The following is a 22,444-nucleotide window of genomic DNA, read 5'->3' as shown; positions in this document are numbered from 1 at the left end:
CTCAAATGAGACTCAGAATATAATAATCACTTTATCTCTGGGTATTTTATTAGAAATGCTCTACACAAGAAAGAAAACATAGAATTGGGTTACAGGGAGAAAGAGGGCTGTGTGTTAACATTGTAATCTCTGAAGACTGAAGAAACTCTAGCTGGAGACACGCACACAATACCTTTATCAAAAGAGTAGAAGGGATAACAGTTAACACCGCTGATTGGGTGACTAATCTTTAAGTTAAAAAAAGTATATATTTTTTTTACTGCAGTTCAACACGCCTTACATGCTTTTCTTTAACATACAATCACTGTCCTCAACCCCTCACACCTCTCCTCCTACACCAGGAGTTTCACTATCACTCCATCTATATCTCCCTCCCTCCCTTTCAGAGAGAGAAAGAGAGGATAGCTGTCTAGTACTCATATTTACATGGTTATGGTTCAGTTATGTTCAAGTACAACCACACTTTAGTAATGGAAGGTTCCAACCCCTCCAGGTTATAGAGGGTCATCTTGAGATGGGATGTTTCCTGATTCATCTGGAATTCCTGATGTTACAAGGATCAACAGGAATAGTCTGCCGGACATCTCTGTGGAGCCAATCTCATCCCTGATCATAATATATGGTTAGACGGACCGGGATGAGAATGGAGAACATTCAAGAGACCAAGCCAATCCAGAGCTTACAATGAAAAACAAATACCCACACATACACAAAACCTAAAATCAATGCAATAGTGAGAATGAGAACTGGGACTGGCTCTACACAGAGAAAGGCCAGTGGTGGCTGTCACCAATCCACTGTGAGATTCTGTGCTTGGATGAACCATAGGAAACTGAAACATTCAAATCAATAAGCAAATCACACCCCCATGTTGACTAGTATCTTCCAACACCAGTCACATTCCCTGTTGATGACGGACAACAGAACCCTAATAGAACTCAGCTGTAGACTGACTGGTGGTTAACTGTCTCCATTTTAAAAAGTACACTTCTGAATGGAAGTGTTATTTGGTAATATAACCTGTAATAATGCGTTTCATAACTAATTTACAACCAAAGGAGGTTGGTGGCACCTTAATTGGGGAGGATGGGCTCGTGGTAATGGCTGGAGTGGAATCAGTGGAATGGTATCAACTACATCAAACACATGGAAACCAGGTGTTTGATGCCTTTCCATTGGCTCCGTTGCAGCCATTATTATGAGCCGTCCTCCCCTCAGCAGCCTCCACTGTTTACAACTCAGTGAGAAGATGTTAATACTACCTCAGCTTAGACAGGTACAGCACCTGAGGTACTGCGTTCAGAATCAGTCAGACAAACACACACAGGTTATGGCTGCCATATGACAAATGTGCCAGAAAATTAAATAAGAAAAAATTGAATGAAAACAACTTATCACAACGTGCTTGTGTGTCGGATAAGTGATGACAGGAACACACTGCTGAAGAACAGTTTACAGTGAAGAGCTTTCCTTCCCATACCTCCTCTCTCTTACTAAAATATCTGCAGTTTATAGTACTCTATCACCCTCCTTCCCTCCAAAATATGATCTCCTCCTCCTTCTCTACCTTCCCCTCCCTCTCTCTTTTTTCTCTCAGACAGGTTTGTCTGTCTTGCGTGCGGTGATGAAGGCCATGCCGTGAGTCCTGAAGTGTGTGTTCAGATCCGAAACCTTCTCAAAGCGTTTCCCACACACCTTACACCCCACCCTGCCCTCCCCGTCCTCCCCCAGCGGTGTGGGGGGGTGAGACGAGGAAGAGGGAGACCCTGGCAGGGAACCCCCTCTGGGACTCCCTTCACCATGGTTACCGCCGTTGCCGGGAGATGATGTCAGGGAGCGGTCGTTATGGCCGTGACGGCTGTGGTTGTCAGGGGGCGTGTCTCGAACCCTGTGGCTGATGAAGCGGTGGCGGGAGAGGGAGGGGGCGGAGGCAAAGCAGGCTCCACACTGTAGACACTGCAGGCTGACTCCTCCCCCCAGGGCCTCGGAGCGGTGCTGGAGGATGTGGTCCAGGAAGACGGCGCGGTCCTCGGTGGTGAAGCCACACGGAGCACAGTGGAACCCAGACTCTGGCTGAGGAGGGGGGGCCGAGGAGGTGACGCGAGGTCTCTTAGCAGGGATGATGCCCTCGGACACATCGTCCTCTTCCTCCTCAGTCTTCAACCCTCCTCCTCCTCCGTCTTCCTCAGCTGAAACAGTGAACGGAGGGTTGGAGCCTCCGTCCTGCTCCGAGGAACTGTCGGCCCCCTCTGCACCCCTCCCTCGCTGACAGACAGAGAAAATTAGAGTTAATGACATTTAGCATTAATAACCGGTCTTCCTATATTAAGGCTGCAGTCGGTAGTTGTGAGAGAAAGTGGAACTCTACCTTTGTGTCCACAGCTGACATGCCGTGTCTCAGCTGGACATGTCTCTCCAACACCAGTCTACTGCTGAACGTCCTCTTACCCTCACTACACAACCTACACACACAAACACACGTTAGGGTTTAGTGTAGGGGTTAAGGTGAGATACAGCTGCTGTAGGGTAGTATAGGGGTTAGCGTGTAGTGTGCATACTTAGTAGCAGTGGATGACTCATTTAGACTCTAACGTGGGGGTAGGGTATGTAGGGGTTAGGGTGTAGTGTGCATACTCACCGGCAGTGGAAGGCTCGTTTGATGCCCTTGTGTTTGACTCTGATGTGGCGTCTGAGGCTGGACGTGGAGGAGAAGGAGTTCTCACACAGACTACACGGGAACTTCTTCAGGATCTACACAAAACACAGGCACCTTACAGTGAACAGTCCCCTCAGCTCCCCTAGTTTAAAAACAGAAAGGCTACTAAAGACAATGATGCTTACTGAGAAAAACGGCTGAAAATCTGTTCTTCAAAGAAAAAAAAGAGGGCAAACTTTCCTGGATCCCTCCACTTCATGTGAGAGGTGACTGTGCTCCAGAACTTTAGATATACATGATATGACTTTATAACCTATATGATCGGGCCCAATCCCAACTTGAGAAACACCTGGGGAGCTCAAAGGTGAGCATAAATAAACTCTGATCGTATTTTGATGGAAGAACGTAAGTGACGTATTAAGCATAACTTTTCTCAAGTGAGGATTGGGCCTGTGGTGATTAGGTGATTCGTTTAAGGGCCAGATAGGGGTTAATTTTGGGCGGGACTGGGCCCGTGGGCCGGCAGTAGAGTAGGCCTGACCTAGAGGGTCAGAAGATACAATGGATCACTGATCAGTTAGAACCGATTCAGAATCAATCTACTGTACTGCACATCAAACAGTATATCACTACTGCATGAAACATTTAACTGTCTTTATGTGTAGTCTATGTGCAGTCTGTGTTCCTGACCTTGCCATGCTGCTCGGCCATATGGGTAATGTAGTCCTCTCTGTCAGCGTAGCGGGCGTGGCAGGGAGCACAGCTCCACCCTGGGCTTGTCTTACTGCTCTCTTCCTCCTCCTCTTCCTCCCTTCCCCACTCCTCTCCGTCAGAGCTCTCCGTCTTCACCGAGCTCCGCACCCGAGGGGGAGGGGCAGGGGAGGGCGCCATGGCAACGGGAACTTCCTGTTTGACTGCGGGGCCTCTGTGAGTAGTCTGAGCGAGGGAAGGGGGAGGAGAATAGAGAAAGGAACACAGCAGATAGGGAGATTGAGGAAAGTTAAGCTACATATCATATCAACAGAACTGACTGACCCAAACCCAGTCTGGAGAAGGACTGTGTGAGAGGAGAACCCATAGATGTACCTTGATGTGCTCCAGCATGGAACTTCTCTGCGCGTAGAGCTTGGGGCATTCAGGACACTTGAACACGTGCACCTTCTGCTTGACTAAGTGGGTGTCAAAGTGTACGTACAGCAGTGGCTTCTGGGTAAATACCGTGTCACACATCACACACTTGTAGATCATCCTGTAAGGAAGGAGTGAAGGGTATAAGCTTTAATGCCATATAACACTCCTTCCGTGGCCTCCAACTGCTCTTAAACGCTAGTAAAACTAAGTGCATGCTCTTCAACGGATCGCTGCCCGCACCCGTCCGCCCGACTAGCATCCCTACTCTGGACGGTTCCGACTTAGAATATATGGACAACTACAAATACCTAGGTGTCTGGCTAGACTGTCAACTCTCCTTCCAGACTCATACTAAACATCTCCATTCCAAAATTAAATCTAGAATCGGCTTCCTATTCTGCAACAAAGCCTCCTTCACTCACTCTGCCAAACATACCCTCGTAAAACTGACTATCCTACCGATCCTCGACTTTGGCGATGTAATTTAAAAAAATAGCCTCCAACACTCTACTCAGCAAACTGGATGTAGTCTATCACAGTGCCATCCGTTTTGTCACCAAAGCCCCATATACCACCCACCACTGGAACCTGTATGCTCTCGTCGGCGGGCCCTCGCTACATATAAGTCGCCAGACCCACTGGCTCCAGGTCATCTATAAGTCTTTGCTAGGTAAAGCTCTGCCTTATCTCAGCTCACTGGTCACCATAACAACACCCACCCGCAGCACGCGCTCCAGCAGGTATATCTCACTGGTCACCATAACAACACCCACCCGTAGCACGCGCTCCAGCAGGTATATATCACTGGTCACCATAACAACACCCACCCGCAGCACGCGCTCCAGCAGGTATATCTCACTGGTCACCATAACAACACCCACCCGTAGCACGCGCTCCAGCAGGTATATATCACTGGTCACCATAACAACACCCACCCGCAGCACGCGCTCCAGCAGGTATATCTCACTGGTCACCATAACACCACCCATCCGCAGCACGCGCTCCAGCAGGTATATATCACTGGTCACCATAACAACACCCACCCGCAGCACGCGCTCCAGCAGGTATATCTCACTGGTCACCATAACACCACCCACCCGCAGCACGCGCTCCAGCAGGTATATCTCACTGGTCACCATAACACCACCCACCCGCAGCACGCGCTCCAGCAGGTATATCTCACTGGTCACCATAACAACACCCACCCGCAGCACGCGCTCCAGCAGGTATATCTCACTGGTCACCATAACACCACCCACCCGCAGCACGCGCTCCAGCAGGTACATCTCACTGGTCACCATAACACCACCCACCCGCAGCACGCGCTCCAGCAGGTATATCTCACTGGTCACCATAACACCACCCACCCGCAGCACGCGCTCCAGCAGGTATATCTCACTGGTCACCATAACACCACCCACCCGCAGCACGCGCTCCAGCAGGTATATATCACTGGTCACCATAACAACACCCACCCGCAGCACGCGCTCCAGCAGGTATATCTCACTGGTCACCATAACACCACCCACCCGCAGCACGCGCTCAAGCAGGTATATCTCACTGGTCACCATAACACCACCCACCCGCAGCACGCGCTCCAGCAGGTATATCTCACTGGTCACCATAACACCACCCACCCGCAGCACGCGCTCCAGCAGGTATATCTCACTGGTCACCATAACAACACCCACCCGCAGCACGCGCTCCAGCAGGTATATCTCACTGGTCACCATAACACCACCCACCCGTAGCACGCGCTCCAGCAGGTATATCTCACTGGTCACCATAACAACACCCACCCGCAGCACGTGCTCCAGCAGGTATATCTCACTGGTCACCATAACAACACCCACCCGTAGCACGCGCTCCAGCAGGTATATATCACTGGTCACCATAACAACACCCACCCGCAGCACGCGCTCCAGCAGGTATATCTCACTGGTCACCATAGCAACACCCACCCGCAGCACGTGCTCCAGCAGGTATATCTCACTGGTCACCATAACAACACCCACCCGCAGCACGTGCTCCAGCAGGTATATCTCACTGGTCACCATAACAACACCCACCCGTAGCACGCGCTCCAGCAGGTATATCTCACTGGTCACCATAACACCACCCACCCGCAGCACGCGCTCCAGCAGGTATATCTCACTGGTCACCATAACAACACCCACCCGTAGCACGCGCTCCAGCAGGTATATCTCACTGGTCACAATAACACCACCCACCCGCAGCACGCGCTCCAGCAGGTATATCTCACTGGTCACCATAACAACACCCACCCGCAGCACGCGCTCCAGCAGGTATATCTCACTGGTCACCATAACAACACCCACCCGCAGCACGTGCTCCAGCAGGTATATCTCACTGGTCACCATAACAACACCCACCGCAGCACGCGCTCCAGCAGGTATATCTCACTGGTCACCATAACAACACCCACCCGCAGCACGCGCTCCAGCAGGTATATCTCACTGGTCACCATAACACCACCCACCCGCAGCACGCGCTCCAGCAGGTATATCTCACTGGTCACCATAACACCACCCACCCGCAGCACGCGCTCCAGCAGGTATATCTCACTGGTCACCATAACACCACCCACCCGTAGCACGCGCTCCAGCAGGTATATCTCACTGGTCACCATAACACCACCCACCCGCAGCACGCGCTCCAGCAGGTATATCTCACTGGTCACCATAACAACACCCACCCGCAGCACGCGCTCCAGCAGGTACATCTCACTGGTCACCATAGCAACACCCACCAGCAGCACGCGCTCCAGCAGGTATATCTCACTGGTCACCATAACACCACCCACCCGTAGCACGCGCTCCAGCAGGTATATCTCACTGGTCACCATAACACCACCCACCCGTAGCACGCGCTCCAGCAGGTATATCTCACTGGTCACCATAACAACACCCACCCGTAGCACGCGCTCCAGCAGGTATATATCACTGGTCACCATAACAACACCCACCCGCAGCACGCGCTCCAGCAGGTATATATCACTGGTCACCATAACAACACCCACCCGCAGCACGCGCTCCAGCAGGTATATATCACTGGTCACCATAACAACACCCACCCGCAGCACGCGCTCCAGCAGGTATATCTCACTGGTCACCATAACAACACCCACCCGCAGCACGCGCTCCAGCAGGTATATCTCACTGGTCACCATAACACCACCCACCCGCAGCACGCGCTCCAGCAGGTACATCTCACTGGTCACCATAGCAACACCCACCCGTAGCACGCACTCCAGCAGGTATATCTCACTGGTCACCATAGCAACACCCACCCGCAGCACGCGCTCCAGCAGGTATATCTCACTGGTCACCATAACACCACCCACCCGTAGCACGCGCTCCAGCAGGTATATCTCACTGGTCACCATAACACCACCCACCCGCAGCACGCGCTCCAGCAGGTATATCTCACTGGTCACCCCCAAAGCCAACACCTCCGTTGGCTGCCTTTCCTTCCAGTTCTCTGCTGCCAATGACTGGAACGAATTGCAAAAATTGCTGAAGTTGGAGACTTATATCTCCCTCACTAACTTTAACCTGTTGGGGCTAGGGGGCAGTATTTTCACGGCTGGATAAAAAAAACGTACCCGATTTAATCTGGTTACTAATCCTACCCAGTAACTAGAATATGCATATACTTATTATATATGGATAGAAAACACCCTAAAGTTTCTAAAACTGTTTGAATGGTGTCTGTGAGTATAACAGAACTCATTTGGCAGGCAAAACCCTGAGACATTTTCTGACAGGAAGTGGATACCTGATGTGTTGAATTACCTTTAAGCCTATGCCATTGAAACACACAGGGGCTGATTAATGTTTTGGCACTTCCTATGGCTTCCACTAGATGTCACCAGTCTTTACAAAGTGTTTTGAGTCTTATACTGTGAGATCTGACCGAACAAGAGCCTTGGAACGGTGATGGCCGATTAGACTCTGGCGCGCGAGGTCATGTTGGGTACCCTCGTTCCAATACGTTTTAAAAGAGAATGCATTCGTCCACCTTGAATATTATTCATGTTCTGGTTAAAAAAGGCACTAATGATTTATGCTATACAACGTTTGACATGTTTGAACGAACGTAAATATATTTTTTCCCCTCGTTCATGAAGTGAAGTCCGGCGGGCTTAGATCATGTGCTAACAACACGGAGCTTTTTGGACATAAATGATGAGCTTTTTTGAACAAAACTACATTCGTTATGGACCTGGGATTCCTGGAAGTGACATCTGATGAAGAGAATCAAAGGTAATGGATTATTTACATAGTATTTTCGATTTTAGATCTCTCCAACATGGCCGTTTGTCTGTATCGCAAAGTGTGATTTCCCAGTAAGGTTATTTTTAAATCTGGCAAGTCGATTGCGTTCAAGAGATGTAAATCTATAATTCTTTAAATGACAATATAATATTTTACCAATGTTTTCTAATTTTAATTATTTAATTTGTGGTGCTGACTTGACTGCCGGTTATTGAAGGGAAACGATTTCCTGAACATCAACGCCATAGTAAAACGCTGTTTTTGGATATAAATATGAACTTGATAGAACTAAAAATGCATGCATTGTCTAACATAATGTCCTAGGAGTGTCATCTGATGGAGATTGTCAAAGGTTAGTGCATCATTTTAGCTGGTTTTATGGTTTTGGTGACGCCTGTCTTTGAATTGACAAAACATTACACACAGCTATTTTCAATGTACTCTCCTAACATAATCTAACTTTATGCTTTCGCCGTAACACTTTTTTGAAATCGGACAACGTGGTTAGATTAAGGAGATGTTTATCTTTCAAAGGGTGTAAGATAGTTGTATGTTTGAAAAATTTGAATTTTGACATTTATTTGGTTTCAAATTTGCCGCTCTTGAAATGCACCTGCTGTTGATAGGGTGCACCACGGGTGGCACGCTAGCGTCCCACATAGCCCCAAGAGGTTAAGCATCAGCTATCTGAGCAGCATACCGATCATTGTACCTGTACACAGCCCATCTGTAAATAGCCCATCCAACTACCTACCTCATCCCCATATTGTTTTTATTTACTGTTTTTGCACACCAGTATTTCTACTTGCACATCATCATCTGCACATCTATCACTCCAGTGTTAATCTGCTAAATTGTAATTACGCTACTATGGCCTATTTATTGCCTTACCTCCTTACGCCATTTGCACACACTGCATATAGACTTTTTCTATTGTGTTATTGACTGTATGTTTTGTTTATTCCATGTGTAACTCTGTGTTGTTTGTGTCGCACTGCTTTGCTTTATCTTGGCCAGGTCGCAGTTGTAAATGAGAACTTGTTCTCAACTGGCCTACCTGGTTAAATAAAGGTGAAATAAATAAAAAATGAAAAAATATCTGAGAACACAACCAGTGTGTGTGTACATACTTGGCCTGTCCTCCAGTGAGTGTGGGGTGCTGGGTGTTGATGTGGCTCTGGGCGCTGGGGGAGGACTTGAAGGCCATCGGGCAGCTGGGACACTTATGGAACACCTCACAGTGGGCCGTCTGGATATGGGACTTGACCGAGTTTAACCCTCCAAACACCACCTGACAACTAGAACACCTGCAGACAGAGAGAAATATCATTGTAGATGTTGTCCCTAAACACTGGCTGCCCTACAGGCCAGAGCACGGCCTGTAGGGCAGCCAGAGCACGGCCTGTAGGGCAGCCAGAGCACGGCCTGTAGGGCAGCCAGAGCACGGCCTGTAGGGCAGCCAGAGCACGGCCTGTAGGGCCGCCAGAGCACGGCCTGTAGGGCAGCCAGAGCACGGCCTGTAGGGCCGCCAGAGCACGGCCTGTAGGGCAGCCAGAGCACGGCCTGTAGGGCCGCCAGAGCACGGCCTGTAGGGCAGCCAGAGCACGGCCTGTAGGGCCGCCAGAGCACGGCCTGTAGGGCAGCCAGAGCACGGCCTGTAGGGCAGCCAGAGCACGGCCTGTAGGGCCGCCAGAGCACGGCCTGTAGGGCAGCCAGAGCACGGCCTGTAGGGCCGCCAGAGCACGGCCTGTAGGGCCGCCAGAGCACGGCCTGTAGGGCAGCCAGAGCACGGCCTGTAGGGCCGCCAGAGCACGGCCTGTAGGGCCGCCAGAGCACGGCCTGTAGGGCCGCCAGAGCACGGCCTGTAGGGCCGCCAGAGCACGGCCTGTAGGGCAGCCAGAGCACGGCCTGTAGGGCCGCCAGAGCACGGCCTGTAGGGCAGCCAGAGCACGGCCTGTAGGGCCGCCAGAGCACGGCCTGTAGGGCCGCCAGAGCACGGCCTGTAGGGCCGCCAGAGCACGGCCTGTAGGGCCGCCAGAGCACGGCCTGTAGGGCCGCCAGAGCACGGCCTGTAGGGCCGCCAGAGCACGGCCTGTAGGGCCGCCAGAGCACGGCCTGTAGGGCAGCCAGAGCACGGCCTGTAGGGCAGCCAGAGCACGGCCTGTAGGGCAGCCAGAGCACGGGCTGTAGGGCAGCCAGAGCACGGGCTGTAGGGCAGCCAGAACATGCTCCTCAAACAATGGTTGGTGTGTGGAGTGAAATAATTGTTATATTTATTTCTCAGCTGCTCATATTAAGCACATGCTCCGCTATAAAACCCAAGTAGCCTACAAAACGGACCAGCGGGAAAGCGCACAGCCTCCATTCACTATTGGAGTGCATACAGATGACATGTCTTTTTCCCCTGCCCCTGTGATAATGAGCCATTCTAAATCAAAATAAATTTGACATATTAGTAAAGAAAAGATTAAATTAAGAATAGTCTGATGGGTGAAAATATGATCACTTGATGAGAGCACAGATGTGCAGCCTGAGGCAAGGAACAGAGTGCAAGCCTTTTCTGCTACTTTTCTCAAATCATCAGTAGCCTGTAGTCGCACCATGCAGCCCATATGTTTTGATTTCTAAGACATTTCTGTATCATTCACAACTAAAGTTCTTAAATAACTCAAAATCTAGAATATAGGACCTGTTTCAAATGATCACTTTTATGCTCAACATAGCTACTTCATATGCGAACACACTCTGTAATGGGATTGTTTTCCCCCAGTTTTACATATCAATTATACTGTTATAAAATCATATAAAATAAGGCATATATTGTCAGCTAAATGAACAAGCCTACAGCCTATGGCATGGAGCATAGCCAGATAACATAGGCCTACAGTAGCCCAACTCAAATGTTATTCTTCTGAAATACATTTTCTTCATATCAAAATGTTTCTTTACACCTGACTAAAATAAATAATCAGTTTATTCTGATGGTGTACATTACATAGATTTATTATACTTTTTTATATGGTGACGTTCCGAAAGTGCACACGTTTACGTTAATTAACGGTCAATTTCCTTGAGACCGGCAGACTTTAGCAAAATTTCATGACCGCTACAGCCCTATTTGGTGGTAAGGCAATCTGATCCTAGATGAGTGTCTACGGGAGTAACTAGGTTTGTTTCAACTACAGAGGGATTGAGGGGTGAAAGGTCACCTGTATCCGATGCGTCGTGTGAAATGGAGACAGGCCTCCCCCAAATGGGATTGGAAGGCTGGCTGCTTGGCCACACCCCCACACTCTGGGCAGACGTAGGGGGGGCGGGGGTTGTGGATGCGAGCGTGAGCAGAGGCACTGCAGCCGTTAGGAAGGAGCATGGGAGGAGAACACTCCGTACAGGACTGGAGAGAGAGAGACAAATGGGGAAAGGAGGGTGCACAGGTCAGTAAGGCAGGTACTCCTAAAGCTATTACATACAGTGTCTAGACTGAAAAAGTTCTGTGGATTTTTGAACACACACACTGCTCTACTCACAGTGTTAAGGGCTGGTTTGACCTCTTGGAAGTGGGCAGCCACCTCAGCCTTGCTGCAGAACTGCACCTTACACTCAGGACACTTGTTATTGGTGTACAGCACCGGCTCTGTCGCCTTCTTACTGATGATTGGCTGCTGCAGCTGGGGTGCGGGGCTCAGGGTTGCCGGGGTCACTGCTGAAGTCACAGCCGGAGCAGAGGAAGCTGGGACAGAGGAGGTGGAGAGGGAGGGAGAGAGCATGCCTGAAGGAGGCATAGAGAGAGACAGGGAGATAGATAGGGGAAGGGGAGTGAAAGGTAAAGAGGAAAAAAGAGTGAGAGGTAAAGAGAAAGGTGGGGTAGATAGGTACTGATAAACAGCGCTGCACTAGTATTCATAAAGCGTCTCAGAGTAGGAGTGCTGATCTACGATCAGGTCCCCCCGTTTATATAATATTCATTATGATCTCAAAGTCAAATCTGATCCAAATCAGCACTGCTACTCTGAGATGCTTTACAGTGCATTCGGAAAGTATTCAGACCCCTTGACTTTTTTCACATTTTGTTACGTTACAGCCTTATTCTAAAATTGATTAAATTATTTTTTCCCCCTCATCAATCTACACACAATACACCATAATGACGAGGAGAAAAAAGGTTTTTAGAAATAATTGCAAATGTATATATATTTTTTTAACAGAAATACCTTATTTACATAAGTATTCAGACCCTTTGCTATGAGACTCCAAATTGCGCTCAGGTGCATCCTGTTTCCAATGATCATCCTTGAGATGTTTCTACAACTTGATTGGAGTCAACCTGTGGTAAATTCAATTGATTGGACATGATTTGGAAAGGCACACACCTGTCTATATAAGGTCCCACAGGTCCCATGTCAGAGCAAAAACCAAGCCATGAGATTGAAGGAATTGTCCGTAAAGCTCAGAGAGAGGATTGTGTCGAGGCACAGATCTGGGGAAGGGTACCAAAAAATGAACAGTGGCCTCCATCATTCTTAAATGGAAGAAGTTTGGAACCACCAAGACTCTTCCTTGAGCTGGCCGCCCGGCCAAACTGAGCAATCGGGGGAGAAGGATCTTGGTTAGGGAAGTGACGGAGAACCAGATGGTCACTCTGACAGAGATCCAGAGTTCCTCTGTGGAGATGGAAGAACCTTCCAGAAGGACAACCATCTCTGCAGCAATCCACCAATCAGGCCTTTATTGTAGAGTGGCCAGATGGAAGCCTCTCCTCAGTAAAAGGCACATGACAGCCACTTGGAGTTTGCCAAAAGGCACCTGAAGGACTTTCAGACCATAAATGCCAAGCGTCACGTCTGACGGAAACCTGGCACCATCCCTATGGTGAAGCACGGTGGTGGCAGCCTCATGCTGTGGGGATGTTTTCCAGCGGCAGGGACTAGGAGCTTAGTCAGGATCGAGGGAAAGATGAACAGAGAAAAGTACATTGATCTCCAAGACGAAAACCTGCTCCAGAGCGCTCAAGACCTCAGACTGAGGCGAAGGTTCACCTTCCAACAGGACAATGACCCTAAGCACACAGCCAAGACAACGCATGAATGGCTTCGGGACAAGTCTCTGAATGTCCTTGAGTGGCCCAGCCAGAACCTGGACTTTAAGCCGATTGAACAGCTCTGGAGGGACCTGAAAATAGCTGTGCAGCGACACTCCCCATCCAACCTGACAGAGCTTGAGAGGATCTGGGAGAATGGGAGAAACTCCCCAAATACAGGTGTCCCAAGCTTGTAGCGTCATACCCAAGACTCGAGGCTGTAATCGCTGCCAAAGGTGCTTCGGCAAAGTAAAGGGTCTGAATACTTATGTAAATGTGATATTTCATTATTTTATTTTTTATACATTTGCAAACATTTCTAAAAACCTGTTTTTACTTTGTCATTATGGGGTATTGTCTGTAGATTGAGGCGGAAAAACTATTTCATCCATTTTTGAATAAGGCTGTAAACTAAAAACATATGTGGAAAAGGTCAAGGGGTCTGAATACTTTCCGAATGCACTGTATGTATACAGTCCTAGGTGAGATATGAAGGTAATAGCACACAGTCTCTCTTACCGATGGGAGTGGTGTCCTGTTGGCCTATCATCTGCTCTACACTGACAGGTCTCATGACCAGGTGGGAACACTGCATGACCAGTCCCCTCTCCTTGTGTTCCCTGGCGTGGAGCAGCAGGCTGCACTTGTTGAAGAATGCCAGCCGCTTGGCACAGTGGTTACAGGTCACCTCGATCCTCAGGGACCGCCGGTCGTAGTGGCGGGCCAGGCTGCGCTCCAGGGCAAACGCATCGCCACACTCCAGACAGCGGTAGCCCTGCGACGCAAAGGAAGAACAACATGAATACAATACCTGCATACTCATTGGTGTTGTATGTATTGGCTGGCGCAATCAAATTTCCCCTTTGGGGATTAATATGTGCCCTTGAGCGAGGCACTTAACCCTAATTTGCTCCAGGGGTGCCGTAGTACTATGGCTGACCCTGTAAAATAACACATTTCACTGCACCCATCTGGTGTGTGATCATAAAAAACAACATAAACAAGAGCGATTTATTGGTCTACTGAACACAAGGTCAAACAGAAATTGGACGTCCGCTTTTACTCCAACCACTACTAGTGCAATATTGAATCCATGCTGATATAGACCCATCAAACTCAACTCTGGACCTCAAAGCCAGTTCCACTGTGTTTTTTCATTGTTCCCATCTAATCTGGGACCGATTTAGACCTGGGACACCAGGTGGGTGCAATTCATTACCATGTAGAACAGAAAAGCAGCAGGCTCTGGACCTCACGGGGTAAGAGTTGAATACCCCTGATATAGACCTAGGTCTGTTACCTGTGCAGGCAGAGGCAGGTCCCACTCCGGTGGTAGTGGTGTACAGAGGTCTGGTCTGTAGCTGGGCAGCAGGTTCTTGCTGTTGAGGATCTTGTTGAAGGCCTCCACCAGACTGGACTGGCTCCTGGAGATAATGGCTCCTGTACTGTTCACTATGGAGGCTGGTCTACTGCCCCCCTGAGGGGTGAGGAGGGGGGAGGGGGACACAGACACACCCCCATTCAGGGTCTTCTGGCCCAGGCTGCGCACGCCGCCCCCCCCTGGACTGAATCTGGGGGATGAGGAAGAGGCGGAAGAGACAGAAGGGAGGGCTGCTGACTTGGTGATGCTGACAGCCGTAGCCGACACTTTGGGCTTGTTGCTGTCGGCGGCCATCTTGTTTTGGGCCTTGCTGGCAGCCATCAACATGGCGGTACTTGCATCCTGGAGTGTAGACACAGGCAGGAGGCTGCCACCCTTTGACTTCTGCTGCGGAGGCTGCTGAGATGCCACCCTCCGGCTGAGGACCTTACGACTCCCCGGGGAGGGTTTGGAGCCATCTGCGCCTTTTGAGGGGGTCCCCCCTGCTCCTTTGGATGCTACTCGCGTCACTGTCCTGGTGATGCTGCCTGTAGGGGTCTTGACCGTTTTGATTCGGACTTTCAGCGGGCGAACGGGGGCTGTTGGTGTTGTCGTAGCGTTGGCCAGAGCTGTCTCTGTGTCTCCTGTTTGTCTTCCATCCACAACCTCCATCTTCTCACTGTTCTCTGACCTGCTCCCCAGGCTAGGCTCACTCTCCATGGGCTCCTCTCCCTCTCTAGCCCCCTGTGGAGTTGATGCTGAGGTTGGTACAGGGCTGGAGCTCCTCTTGGGCACAGTGGACATAGCAGAACCTGTCTGGTCAGGCGGGGGGCTCTCTGGTGAGTCCCTCTCCTCGATCACATGTTCCGGGTTTCTTTCCTCCATCACAGGGCTAGAGATGGGTCTGGGGTTACTGAGGGCAGCAGCCAGCCAGGACTGACGGGCCAGGGGCTGGGCAGGAGGAGGGGAGGGAGACCTGGGGGTGGAGGGTACTTCATCTGGAGGGGGGGGTTTAGAGCTGGAGGATGTCTGAGAGATGGAGGGAGGGGGTTTGGAGGAGAGAGGAGGAGGGCAAGAGAGGAGAGGAGGGGAGGAGGGAGTTGGGGAGCTGAACAGCTCTGAAGAGGACACTTGGCGGTGTCTGCGTGGAAATTTGGGAGGGGAGCACATGGGAGAATCTGGGCTCTCTTGGATCACTAGCGGGCTTCCCAAATCCGGTTCAGAGTCGTCCTCATCCGAGTCCATGATGCGCCTCACCCCCACTCTCAGGCTTCCGTTGGAGGGAGGGGGGGAGGAAAGAGGCCCGGGAGAGCACGGAGTGTCCTCACTCAGGATGGAGGGAGGAGAGAGGTGTGGGTTGACAGAGAGTGAGGAAGAGGATGATGATGATGAGGATGTGGAGGTTATAGGACCAGCAGAAGTATGAGAGGAGAGAGGTTTCCGTCTGTTGAGAATATTAACTGTATGTTTGGTTGTGCAGGCCGACCCCCCTGCGCCTCCAATGCTGCCCCCTCCTTCACTCGCAGTGGGAGGGGAGCAGGTTGACCAGAGATCCCCGTTGGCCTGGCCCAACGCCTGGCCTCTCACACTGGGCTCCAGCGTGACTGTGGACCCCTCAAACCCATTCTGGAGGAGAGGTTCTGAGGAGACCAGACCAGGCATCCTAGGAGCCAGTTGTGAATTCAGCAGGGCCCCCTTGACTCCCATCCCAGTCTCCACCTCAGGGTCTGTCCCACTGCCCCCAGGGCTGTCCCCATCCTCTTCATCTGACCCCTCAGTCTCTTCATAGGAGTCAGGCCTCACCCTGTTCTTAACAATCACACTGACCACTGGAGGCTCACTTTGGGAGTTGGGAGGGGAGTCAGTGGGGCTGGAAGGTCTTGGCGAGGGACCCCCGGCCCCCGACACGCTGCCCCCAACCTTCCCTGACCCCTCCCCACCCTCTTCCGGCGCAGACTGGATGGCCTCTTTGGCATCTATGTCTGGAATGTCGAAGGCTGCCAACAAGTCGTCGAAATCTGGGGTTTTCATGTCCCCCATTCCTGGATTACAAAACCTGCAGAACGGACACACAGGGGTGAGAAACAAACACTGTTGTCTCCAACCCAACCGAAGCCTGAGGCAGGACCGAATACTATGAATCTTGATAATACATGACAAACATAGATGTGACTTCCTGTTTTGAACATGCATCATCATCATCATAATGTTGAATTGCAATGTTGAATAGCCTATATTTCAGGTAGCTATGTAAGTAAATTACTAGAACCCAATAAACCTCAAACCTGGCAAACTTGTTGAATGAGTTAGCAGTTAGAAGCAACCACTTTATTTGGAAGTTAGAAACTTGTTTGAAAGTTCAAGTTCCCCAACTGCCCTCGTGTGAACTGGCTACTGAGCTAATGTTAGCAAGTTAGTACAGCAAAGACAGCTAGCAAGACCGATTGCTAGGCCTAGTTTTTTCTTGTTACACATGCTTCATGCAGTGCAGCTGTACTAGCTAGCTAGCTATTCTCGCGGAGTTTGCGAGAACACAAAATGTGGATATTTTATCGTTATCAGACAGAATGTGTATTTAGCTATGTAGCTAGCTACCACACTGAACTGTCAACCACCTCGGCACACATACACTAACTAGTTACGTTCCCTTCTAGCATTGCTCCGACAAGCTAGCGTAGCTAACATTACTTAGCTAGCTAGAATTTTCTACGTCGTCGTCAACGCAAGGAAGCCTTTTAACGCCTGCTTTTCAGGTATTTAAACCATACAATTGGAAATGATTTAAGGACATTCATTTGAATAAGCGGTTTATACGGGTATATGTGACAAGCAGAAATGTATATCTAGTTTTAATGGAGTTTTAAATGTGAAGGAAATGTGGTTTGTTTACCTGGTTCTTCGGTTCCAGACTTTCCTTTTTGACGCATGAGTTGTTCGTCACCAGAAACGATGGGGGAGATAGGTCCTGCCAGGTTCATAACGTGTCAACGTTGGAAGCTGATGTGTATGCAATTTTCCAGCTGTTTTCCACACTCCTGCCGTACATACGTGTTATATTGTAATGCCTTGTTCTTGCTCTGGCGAGTGTTGGCTATCATTTCCTGAAAATGGCAGTGGTACAATCAAATAACCTTTATGGCACAATGTCCTCCAAAGCCAAGGGCATGCTTTTGCTGCATTTGTGGTGTTGCAGGGACAACATTTAGACAATGTATCTTATGTGTTTCACAAAGCATGGCTTTTCAGAAAGACCTACAGTTACACAGGGATAGTTTGCAATAAAATCAATGTTTATCTGACATTTTTATAATAAAAGTCCATATTCCACCACATCTGTTGTGTAGTCATCAATCCCCTCTTTGGAAGGAGTATGTGTACAGCATGTCAACATTGGTACAAAATTCCACAACAACCAGACGAGGTGTTCTCTTGAATTATGTAAATGTATTTATTATTATCAGCACACAAATGTACACTTACTGAATGTGCTTGGGTTGATAAGGTCCCACTTTAGTACAAACTTTTTTTTTTTTTAAAGGCAACATGCATCATTAACCTTGACACAACAAAGATAAAGAAAGCCCTGTTGAACTGTTTGAGTATGGCAATACAAAAAAACCTAGAGGTCATTTGAGGTTACAGTTTGCACAACTATTATATTAAAGGAGCCATTGTCAACAGGTCAACGCCAGGGTATCTATTATGTTTACTGTGTAAATGTTCATTTCTTCTTCTCATCGTTTTTATCTTTCTTGCTGTCAGGTTTGGATCCTGTCTGTGAGGCCAGCGAGCCCATGGCATTCCGGATGGCCTCGTTGTTGGGGTCGACACCCGGTAGGTTCTCCAGGACGCTCTGGAGGAACTCTGGGTCCTGCATCACATCATAGTCCTCCTCATCCTGCAGAGAGAGATTAACATACGCTAGAAAAACAAGAGCCTTTGAGCATGTGTAACAAGCGGGATATGTCCACTACACATGTACACTTTCATCTCAGTGGTGTGTGAGAGTTGGCCGTACCTTAGCACCCTCTGAGTCTACGGGGGCTCCTGTGTCCATGTCCATTGACTCTGCACCAAACTCTGCTGGGTAGGATAGGACAGATGTTACAGACTGACTGTGCCATGTTATAACTGGCTATGGCTGGTTATAACAGGTGTATGTCACTGACCTCCACCCTGCATGGACATCTGTAGGGCGTAGGCAATCTGCTCGTCCTCCGTCATGCGGCTGAAGTCGGGCATAGCGGGCGTGGCCGTGTCAGCCTGGGGGACTGACATCTTCAGCAGAGCTTCGTCTGACTCTGGAACAGGGGGAGGTTAACAGTTTAGTCCCACATATGCAGTGTCTCCCTCCAGGGAAAATTCAAGTACAGAGAGGGGAGAGAGATAATGGTGTATGGGCATTGGTTGGTTGCCAGTTATAGATGAGTGATTAGTTTGTAGGTGGAGGGTTATAGTTATGTGTACAGGGTGTAGATGGAGAGTTGTGTATTTGTCTCACCGTCAGCGGTAGGCGAGGGAACCCCGGCCTCAGCAGCAGACACCACTGCTGCCCTGCGAGTCTCATCCTCCTGCCTCTGTCTCTGCTCCTCCATAGACACCCTCAGAGCCTGGAGAAGGTGCAGAAAAAGTTCATAGGAGGAAGATTGTAGCATACGCTAATAATCATCCAAAAAAGAGGCAATGCGAGAGAGAGAGAGAGAGAGAGAGAGAGAGAGAGGGAGAGAGAGAGAGAACTAGAAAGCGTAAAAACAAGAGTGAGAGAAGATGATCAATCCATCTAGTCCTCCCCCTCTCACCAGTGCCAGCTCTGGGTCTGCACTGGGGTCCACTCCAAACTCAAAGTCACTGGAACCCAGGCCCAGCATGGCTCCTCCCTCTCCAGCAAGGATAGGAGAGGACAGCAGGGCATCAGCCAGACTGGGGCCTGGAGGCACTGTCACAAGGTGGGACCCTGCTCCTTCCTTCCCATTCAGAGTGTTGATGAAGGCCGTCAGCTTTTCTGTGTTCACCTCCTGGAGACCAAAAGGAGTTTATGTAAGGGAGACAGTGATGGCTATAAAGAAATAATGAGACCAGATAAATATTAGGTAAGATATTTGGTACCTCCTCGCCAAAGTTAATGATGTCCACACTGACTTTCTCTTTCTTTAGACGCTTTGCCATTTTCACCAGCTAGAGAGAACGTGACAGGAAATTATGTCAGAGGGGACATGCATGCAGTTATCAACACATGCCACACACTGCATTGATAGAACACTCACATCCTTCTCGTTGTCCTCCACTGGGCTGCCCACAAAGGCAATTATACGCATCTTGTGGTTCTTCCCCTGTCTGTGCTTCAGAGCCAACTGGGAGAGGAGAGGACACAGGGTTCAGTGTCGTGACATACAATAAGATGAAGTGTATTGTATTATTGTGTAGTATACATACATGTGCCACTCTGATGCCTGTGCAGAAGCTGATGTTTCCACGGGGCTGGACAGCGTGCAGTTTAGACAGTATCCTCCCCGCGTCTGCAGTCAACGTGGTCAACACCTCACAGTTACTGTGCAGAGAACAATAGTTACTACACATTTCTTACACGCAATCACTAAAAATAATCACAAGTATCCTGGCATCCTGTAATATCTAAATGATGAATGTTTAAAAATGTTGTTGCGACCATAGGACAAACACAAAGACACATCTCACACACACAGCTCCTTACTTGGCCATGGTGATGAGGCCCACATTGTTCTCGGGGTTGCTGCGCGTCTTGGAGTGACACACAATGTTGACAGCATCTTGCTGGGCCTGAAGTCTGGTGGGGAGGAAGTCTCCATTCCTCATATACTCACTGTTGTCCACACTGAGGCACACGGACAACCCAGTACATACATACATACATACGTTACACAGTGTAGCATGTAGGCCAGGGAGGGGCAACTCCAGTCCTCAGGGGCCAGAGTTGTGTCACACCCCACATCATCCCATCCCTAGCAAACACAGCTGATTTAAACGAATTGCATTCTAAACTGAAGATCATGATTAGTTGATTCTTGGAGTCAGGTGTGTTAGCTGGAGCAAAACTGTGACACCAACTAGGCTCCCGAGGACTGGAGTTGCCCATCCCTGATGTAGGCCCACTAGAGCAGGGTTTCCCAAACTCGGTCCTGGGGCCCCTCCTTGGGTGCACATTTAGTTTTTTGCCCTAACACTACACAGTTGATTCAAACCACCAAAGCTTGATGAGTTCATCATTTGAATCAGCTGTGTAGTGCTAGGGCAAAAAACAAAACGTGCACCAGGCCTGAGTTTGGGAAACCATGTATTAGAGCACAGTGACAAGGTGGCTGGTATTATATCTATATTTAGAACAGTGTAGCATAAATTAGTTAATGCTGCCATTTGTACGTTTTTGGGCGCCCCCGACCAAATTCACATAGAAATGTGAGTTATGTAATTCTCATTGAAAGCAAGTATTTTACATTTGGTTTTGTACACCAGCTTCAAAACAACTGAAAACACAATATTTGTGGTTATGGAAAATATATTTCACAGTGGTTTAGATGGTACAATGATGCTCTACACTATACTTGCTTTTTTTTGTCACAAACAAATTATAACTATTAGAATTTTAGAAACCAGGAAATGGCGGAGCCATTTCTGCAACGTGCATCTTAGTGTGCCCTTTAACTGGCAACAGTTTAACATTCTGCCAACCGTTTTCCCCAACCAGGACTCTCCATTTTACCCCCTTCTCCCATACTACTGCTAATCCCTAAACAGACTGACGGTAGGGGACATATTGAAGTGCCTAGCTAGCGAATGTTGTCGATGTTGACATAGGAAGCTTTTATCCAGAGCAGCTGAGGTAATCGTTTACCGAACCTTATGTTTAAACCACTGCCTTGTTTACCAAATAACAAAGAATACTAGCTAGCTAACGATAAGTTTAGGGATGAAATGCTTGCTACATTGGCAAAAATCCATCACGACCTTACTTGAAACAACTTCTCGGAGAACATCTTGCTAGCTAACTAAGCTGCTCTAAATTCTCTGATGTGTTGTATTGCAATCATAACCGTTGCATGTCATAGCGAAGCTAGCATTAGCAAGCCAAAAATGACTCAGGAAAATGGCTAGGATTGCTGGCCGGACGTGTTTACATAACTCATGTTAGCGGCAATTTCATGATTTAAAAAAAAAAAGACGCACGTTCACATTAAACTAAACAAACTCTTCCTCTTACTTAGTTTAAAGAATAATACATATGACAATTTATTGTACCTTACCAGACCATAGTACTTTCGAGCCCCATCTTGGAATCTTTTTGTTGCTGTCTACGTCACCAGAACTGATGATCGATGGGAAATGCAGTTCAGCCCCAAAATACCTGCTCATATATTTGTTGACAATGACTTACACGTACACCACAGGAGGTTGGTGGCACCATAATTGGGGAGGACGGGCTGATGGTAATGGCTGGAGCAGAATTAGTGGAATGCTATCAAATACATCAAACCATGTAGTAATTAGTGTAAATAACTCATTGTGGACCCAATAGCACCCTCTTCTGTGCCCTTCCTTCCTTTCCAGCCATTATGAGCAGCCTCCACTGACATACGTTATGGACCAAGAGAGACTGCAATCCACATTTTGGTTTGGTTTACTGAGCAGGGAAGCTGAGCAGGGTTATCAGGGTCAAAGGTCAAAACATTCAAAAGAGCACAACTTTTGAGGGCCATGGTTGGAAATAACATTAACCAGGAATACATTAGGAGCTTTTTACAAAGAGGGTGGGTTAGGGAGAAAAAGTAGTGAACGCAAGAACACCTAATATAACATTTTTAGGGCCCTGCTTAAGGCCTTCTTTGCCTCTCCTGCAAATAAAAACCTAAAAGTCAATATACTGTAAAATTCCATGTCAAGGACATGAC

The 22,444-nt window shown here is 48.8% G+C and overlaps 2 protein-coding genes across 4 annotated transcripts; both read right to left on the bottom strand.

Annotated features, from left to right (window-relative positions):
• Nucleotides 1-26: 26 nt before the first annotated feature.
• LOC106574387 (zinc finger protein 687a) lies at nucleotides 27-17,654 on the bottom strand. Of its 2 annotated transcripts, XM_045698626.2 has the most exons (11): nucleotides 17,413-17,654; nucleotides 14,463-16,578; nucleotides 13,682-13,937; nucleotides 11,613-11,854; nucleotides 11,295-11,479; nucleotides 9,216-9,392; nucleotides 3,743-3,905; nucleotides 3,347-3,592; nucleotides 2,639-2,751; nucleotides 2,369-2,462; nucleotides 27-2,265 (listed from the first exon to the last, which is right to left on the bottom strand). In XM_045698626.2, the coding sequence occupies exons 2-11, from the start codon at nucleotides 16,560-16,562 to the stop codon at nucleotides 1,594-1,596; spliced, it is 4,248 nt and encodes a 1,415-aa protein (XP_045554582.2). In that variant the 5' UTR covers nucleotides 16,563-16,578; nucleotides 17,413-17,654; the 3' UTR covers nucleotides 27-1,593. The 2 variants fall into 2 exon arrangements, 1 of the variants encoding a protein (XP_045554582.2); XR_006759939.2 differs by lacking the exons at nucleotides 27-2,265; nucleotides 2,369-2,462 and adding an exon at nucleotides 2,842-3,197 and having other exon boundaries at nucleotides 2,637-2,751.
• A 292-nt stretch (nucleotides 17,655-17,946) lies between these two features.
• On the bottom strand, nucleotides 17,947-21,948 carry psmd4a (proteasome 26S subunit ubiquitin receptor, non-ATPase 4a). 2 transcript variants are annotated; one of them, XM_014150258.3, is made up of 10 exons: nucleotides 21,800-21,948; nucleotides 20,233-20,373; nucleotides 19,956-20,070; nucleotides 19,787-19,873; nucleotides 19,629-19,697; nucleotides 19,322-19,537; nucleotides 19,024-19,132; nucleotides 18,692-18,823; nucleotides 18,541-18,605; nucleotides 17,947-18,420 (listed from the first exon to the last, which is right to left on the bottom strand). In XM_014150258.3, the coding sequence occupies exons 1-10, from the start codon at nucleotides 21,823-21,825 to the stop codon at nucleotides 18,244-18,246; spliced, it is 1,137 nt and encodes a 378-aa protein (XP_014005733.1). In that variant the 5' UTR covers nucleotides 21,826-21,948; the 3' UTR covers nucleotides 17,947-18,243. The 2 variants fall into 2 exon arrangements, with proteins under 2 accessions (XP_014005733.1, XP_014005742.1); XM_014150267.3 differs by having other exon boundaries at nucleotides 18,541-18,602.
• Between the last annotated feature and the right edge of the window lie 496 nt (nucleotides 21,949-22,444).

Source organism: Salmo salar, chromosome 02, assembly GCF_965601325.2.
Source record: "Salmo salar chromosome 02, fSalSal1, whole genome shotgun sequence".
Taxonomy (NCBI): Eukaryota; Metazoa; Chordata; class Actinopteri; order Salmoniformes; family Salmonidae; genus Salmo; species Salmo salar.
The sequence above is the reverse complement of the archived record's forward strand: the minus strand, read 5'-3'. Positions and strand labels throughout refer to the sequence as shown.

Bases quoted from the DNA above. Each gene is read 5' to 3' on its own strand.
- LOC106574387 (XM_045698626.2), bottom strand. From the start codon at position 16,562: ATGGGGGACATGAAAACCCCAGATTTCGACGACTTGTTGGCAGCCTTC. The intron at 2,463-2,638 runs GTGAGTATGCAC...TTGTGTGTGTAG, and splicing joins AAACGAGCCTTCCACTGCCG to GTTGTGTAGTGAGGGTAAGA. The intron at 2,266-2,368 runs GTAGAGTTCCAC...TCTGTCTGTCAG, and splicing joins TGTCAGCTGTGGACACAAAG to CGAGGGAGGGGTGCAGAGGG.
- psmd4a (XM_014150258.3), bottom strand. From the start codon at position 21,825: ATGGGGCTCGAAAGTACTATGGTCTG. The intron at 20,374-21,799 runs GTAAGGTACAAT...CGTGTGCCTCAG, and splicing joins CTCGAAAGTACTATGGTCTG to TGTGGACAACAGTGAGTATA. The intron at 18,606-18,691 runs GTCAGTGACATA...TATCCTACCCAG, and splicing joins GATGTCCATGCAGGGTGGAG to CAGAGTTTGGTGCAGAGTCA.